This window comes from Cryptomeria japonica, chromosome 6 (assembly GCF_030272615.1).
Source record: "Cryptomeria japonica chromosome 6, Sugi_1.0, whole genome shotgun sequence".
Lineage (NCBI taxonomy): Eukaryota > Viridiplantae > Streptophyta > Pinopsida > Cupressales > Cupressaceae > Cryptomeria > Cryptomeria japonica.
Window position 1 is genome coordinate 669,968,729 of NC_081410.1, and position 5,551 is coordinate 669,974,279.

Here is a 5,551-nt window from a genome sequence, read left to right on the forward strand (position 1 = left end):
GATTAATTTCACCATTACTTTTGTACAGTCTTTCTGAATCCCTCCGGTCACTGTGATCCACAAGTTTCTATTGATAATCCCCTGTAAGCTTTAATTTTTTCATTGATGGAGAAAAGCTGCACAAAAGTATATCATTGACAATATACAAGCAAAAACAGTACACAGTGAGCGTGATCTGAAATGTTGATGCAATTGAATTCAGAAAAGACATACTAAAACCAAACCAGTCATTTGGAAGGACACAGTCATTACTAAAAAAACCAGTCATTTGGAAGGACACAGTCATTACTATAAATGAAGAAAAACACCCAATACGATATTTATATCCCAGATGAAATTCGGCATCAATCTTTTCTAGTACCGACGAAACCCATAACTAGTACCAGAAAATGCAAACGATTTTAATCCAATACACAAAAAGTGTATTATAATAAGCACTGTAATCAATACAAAAAATGTCCACTCCCTCAGCTCATTAAATCTAAGACAACCAAACCCAGGAGAGTGAAGCCAATACAAGATGCAGGTAATCTAGCCTAGCTAGTGTCCCGATAACAACGCGTAACAGCAGAACAACCCCTGTGATAGGGTCTGACGGGTCCACTAGCTTTATAACAGTTTGGCGTATAGTACGATCTCCCTGAGCGTGGAGGACAGGGCACCCGATTTGCAGCGAGAGCACCGTAGCTAATGTAATAATGCACTGGCCTCAGAATCCTCCCATGCCCACTTCTTTCTTCATCAAAAACCCCACAATCGCCCAGGCTTCCATCGCAGCTTTGGACTCCCTCGGATTCGATGGCGAGATCAAAGGAGTCACTGCTGCCAACGTTGCCATAGGATGCTACATTGGACATCCAGTCGGACGCCAGCTGGGCATCTGCAGCCACCACAATACACACAGTGACCAAAACCGCCGCTATCTGAGTTATCGCTGCCGCCATTGAAGCACCACTATATATACTCCGCTAAACCTGTGAAGAATAAACCAGTGAAGAATGCGAAGCGGACGTGAAGACTAAATAAAAAAGGAGGGATTGTGTAGGAGGATGGTGCGCCAGGCTGTGTGGGTAAGAAGAGGCATAGAAATGTTAATAATGGCGCCAGTCAGTACAGTTGCGGTTTAAATATTTGGCGTGGGATTAGTTTGATGAGATTGGGATGTGGGACCCGCCCATGTGCGCCGGAGGCTGGTAGAATTATGTTTCACTCCATTCAAAGCTGTCAAAGCTCATGGTTCATGAACCATGGCTGCAGAAGCGTAATAAAGTGAGTGGGTCCTTTACCCTCACCTGTCCCCTTGCTCTTTCTGTTCCTCTTTTTCTCTGCCTTCACCTGCTTTCTCCGTGTTCAACCAGACACCTCCATTTGGTTCCCCTTTTGCGCTCTCTTTCTCACACTTGTCCTTGAAATGATTCCAACATTCCAACACTGGTTCAAAACAATAGGTGCGGTTTTGAAGCTGATTTAAAAAATTTAGGTGCAATTGTTTCCCGTTTCAATTATGATCATGAATTCAAGTTGATTTGCCTACAATGAGTCGTTGTCCGTATACTTCGGTGAGAACTATTGAAATTTATTTGTCTTAGTATACAATCCATGTAGATGATAGGTAATTGCTAAAATGTTTTTGGATTTGATTGTGTCAAAGATTTTTCGCATCAATGTCTGATAATCCATCTATAATGGGCGGGCTTCAGAAGCGATCATTCTACCTAATCGGATCTCCCTGCACCACACGGTACTGCCATCATCACAATGATAATAGAGAACATAAGGAGAAAAATAATCCTATGATGAATTACAGAGTGTGATCCAAAACGTTATGCAAAAAATCTATGACACAATCAAATTGAGAAACATTTGAGCATTTATTTGTTTTCGTTTGTACAAAAGGGTGAAGTCTTAGTTTAATCTTACAAATTTCGTATTTCTTATTTGATTATAGTATTATTATTGGTTATATCTTTTGTTGCATTATCATTTTAGAGAGTGATGTATTAATCTTTGAAATCTTAATTTAGATGTAAGTATTTATATTTTTGTTTGACATGTCAAAAAATTTGTTTATACATATTGAATAGATCGATGGGTTTCACTAAGTTTCAAGATAAAAAGCTATAGTCAACTTCTCTATCCTAACCTAACAACTTCAATGGGTTACACTAAGATTCAAGGTGAAAAGCTAATCAACTTTTCTATCCTAGCCTAACAACTTCAATGGCTTTCACTAAGATTCAAGGTAAAAAGCTAGTCAACTTCTCCATCCTAGCTTAGCAACTTTAATGGGTTTTACTTTAAGATTCAAGGTAAAAAGCTAGTCAACTTCTCTATCCTAGGCTAACAACTTCTAATAATGTTAAGTGCCACCATTCTTAGATATTAGAGGCAAACATGAATCTTACTAAAATGCAAAGATAAGTCTAAAAATCAACTTCAAAATTTCAAATACAAGATAGAAGGCACAAATGTGGGACTAAACCAAAAAGAGCATATATTATTTCTCGGTCTATCAAATCTTCAAAATTGTAAATCTCATTGTCAAAATTAGAATTGATTCATAAAACACGAGTTACAACAAAACATCCTCTTGTTGCATCCAAAATTAACTACCCCTCATCCTATTATTTCTGAAATTGGTTATCTTATTGTATAATATAATTTTGTAAATAGGAAATACGTAGATAAAAAAAATGTAACCTCAAAGAATGCAACCATAAAATTTTCTAAGCATTAACCAAGATATGCATCTCAATGCTAATAGAATGATACAAGTTAACATTCTATCAACTTTCATTAACTTCCATGATACAATATTACAATGATATGCAAGTCATGCAAGTGATCTTATATATATCATCATCATCATCATCATCATCATCATCATTTGGTTAGCACAATAAAGAAATACACCAATAATTTTATCTCAAGTACATTGTAATAATATGAAAGCCACACAAATATGTGTGTAGTACTCAACAATGAAGATGACATCATTTCATAACCAACATACAAAAGAGGTCAAAACGGAAACCATCATCCACACTAAGAATATACTAGATCATGGACCAACCATACATATACAAGTGGTCTAAAAATAATTTAACATCATAAATAGTATCCAAAGAACTCTAGGCTCAATCCTCAAGTTGATCCTCCAAGATTCCATGCTTTTCTTGTTGATCAAGAAAGGGTTTGAACCCACCATGATGATGTCCCTTTCTTCCTTATTCATTAGTCAAGGTGAAGAAGCACCATCCATAACCCAAATGTATGGTACAACGTAATATTAATAATTATCTTTCTTAGTTCAATCTTTAGTGACACACATCATATATATGAAACCATACATTCAAGACATTCAAAATAAATGTAACAGATTTCATAGTGCATATTCTCAATAAAAAGTACATGTCTAATATTCATTTCAAGATAACTAACATTTCAGCATACATATTTTCCAACATTTAATACACATAAGAATGCAAGGACATGAACGAGCTATTTATACGACCATTAACTAAAACCACAAACTGTCCTTTCAACCTCATAAAATTTGACTTACTACAATACATCCATGATCGTGTATAACATCCACATGAATTACTACTTCTGTCTTATACTATACAAGCTCTCTTCATGTAATGCTATATGTCTTGCTATTGATGCATGTTGAAGATATCCTAACCTTTGCACCACATAAGTATATGTAGACACCTAAAATTGGCACAACTAATTAAATGGATTTTATTAATTTGATCATCATTAAATCACCTATTAATTAAATTAAGATTTAATTAATATCCCTGTTCTTCTAATCACCTATTAATTAAATTAAGATTTAATTAATATACCCTTCTTCTATCTAAGCCATTTAATTAAATACCCCCCCTCTAGCCATTTTAATTAAATTCACATTTAATTAAATACCCCCCTCTAGCCATTTTAATTAAATTCACATTTAATTAAAAATATCAATTTATTCCCTTTCCCATTTTAATTAAATCTACATTTAAGGGCAAGTGCAAGGTAATGAGTCACAAATTCACGGAAGTCTACGTGTTGGAAAACACGCTCTTAAAAACGGGGGCCCATTTATGCTTCGGGCTCCCTAGCCGAAATGTAACGGGGGCTCGAAGCGAAATGCTTTTAAACAAAATGGGGGCCCATTTCTAAATCGTACCCTAGAAGTGAAGTGAGATCAGGGGATCAAAAACGGGCCCCCATGCCATGGATTCCATTTAAAGCCTCCACCACTATCCCAGGTACACATTCAATCATCTATTTTCACATTTTGTAATTTTCTTGTATATTCTTCCTGTTTTTTTGTATATTATTTAGATTTTTTGGTGTTATTTTAGTTTTTTTTTTAAGTAGCCTATAAATAAATTTGTTTTTACATTTGTAAATTCTTAATTTTGATATGAAATATTCTTTAATAGTTAACCCTAAACCCTAATCAACAAATTTACAAATCAAAACCAAACCTAGATAGTTAACAAAATAAAATATCAAATTTACAAGATACACGATATCTCAGAAACATCAAAACGAAAACGAAATTGAAACAAAACCGAAACTAAATGGAAATCAAAATGAAAACCAAAACCAAATCGAAACAAAATCAAAACGAAAAAATTTAACCACTTCTAGCAAGCCACCATTCCAATTCCTTAAATTGAACATATGTACCAAAATTGTTCTTAATCCTCATTAGGCAATACAAAAGTTACCACTATTAGTATAACCTTAAAAGTAATTAACATTACTCTTCGAATTTTAGATATCAAAGTTTAGGCTTAGGTTTATGCCATGTCATGGCATAAAGGTCCTATTATGGTCCTATTATGCCATGACATGATATAGTAGGACCAACTATGGACCCATTATGCAATGTGATGGCATAATATGTCCTATTATGCCATCACATTGCATAATGGGTCCATAGTTGGTCCTACTATATCATGTCATGGCATAATAGGACCTATTATTCCATCATGGCACAATAGGTCCTATTATGCAATGACATTGCATAATAATCCACCTATTATGCCATCATGGCATAATAGGTCCATAATAAGACCTATTAAGCCACAACATGACATGATTTTCTCGAATTGCCAACTTCATCATCTAATTCATCTCCAACACTGAAACTATGCTAATTCGACATGTTTACTTAGTATGATAGGACCAATTATGGACCTATTATGCCATGATGGCATAATATGTCCTATTATGCCATGACATTGCATAATAGGTCCATAGTTGGTCCTATTATATCATGTCATGGCATAATAGGATCTATTATGCCATGAAATTGCATAATAGGTCCTATTATGCCATGACACTGCATAATAGTCCACCTGTTATGCCATCATGGCATAATAGGTCCATAATAGGACCTATTGAGCCACATCATGACATGATTTTCTCGAATCACCAACTTCATCATCTAATTCATCTCCAACACTGAAACTATGCTAATTCGACATGTTTACTTAGTATGATAGGACCAATTATGGACCTGTTATGCCATGATGGCATAATA

At 35.0% G+C, this 5,551-nt stretch overlaps 1 protein-coding gene across 1 annotated transcript; it reads right to left on the minus strand.

Moving 5' to 3' along the window:
* Positions 1–295: 295 nt before the first annotated feature.
* LOC131039073 (protein RALF-like 34) lies at positions 296–1,084 on the minus strand. The gene has a single exon (XM_057971719.2). It carries the CDS (start codon positions 942–944, stop codon positions 537–539), a length of 408 nt encoding a protein of 135 aa, XP_057827702.1. The 5' UTR covers positions 945–1,084; the 3' UTR covers positions 296–536.
* Positions 1,085–5,551: the final 4,467 nt, after the last annotated feature.

What these genes read in the sequence shown, in the direction of transcription:
- LOC131039073 (XM_057971719.2), bottom strand. Translation starts at nt 944, where the DNA reads ATGGCGGCAGCGATAACTCAGATAGCGGCGGTTTTGGTCACTGTGTGT.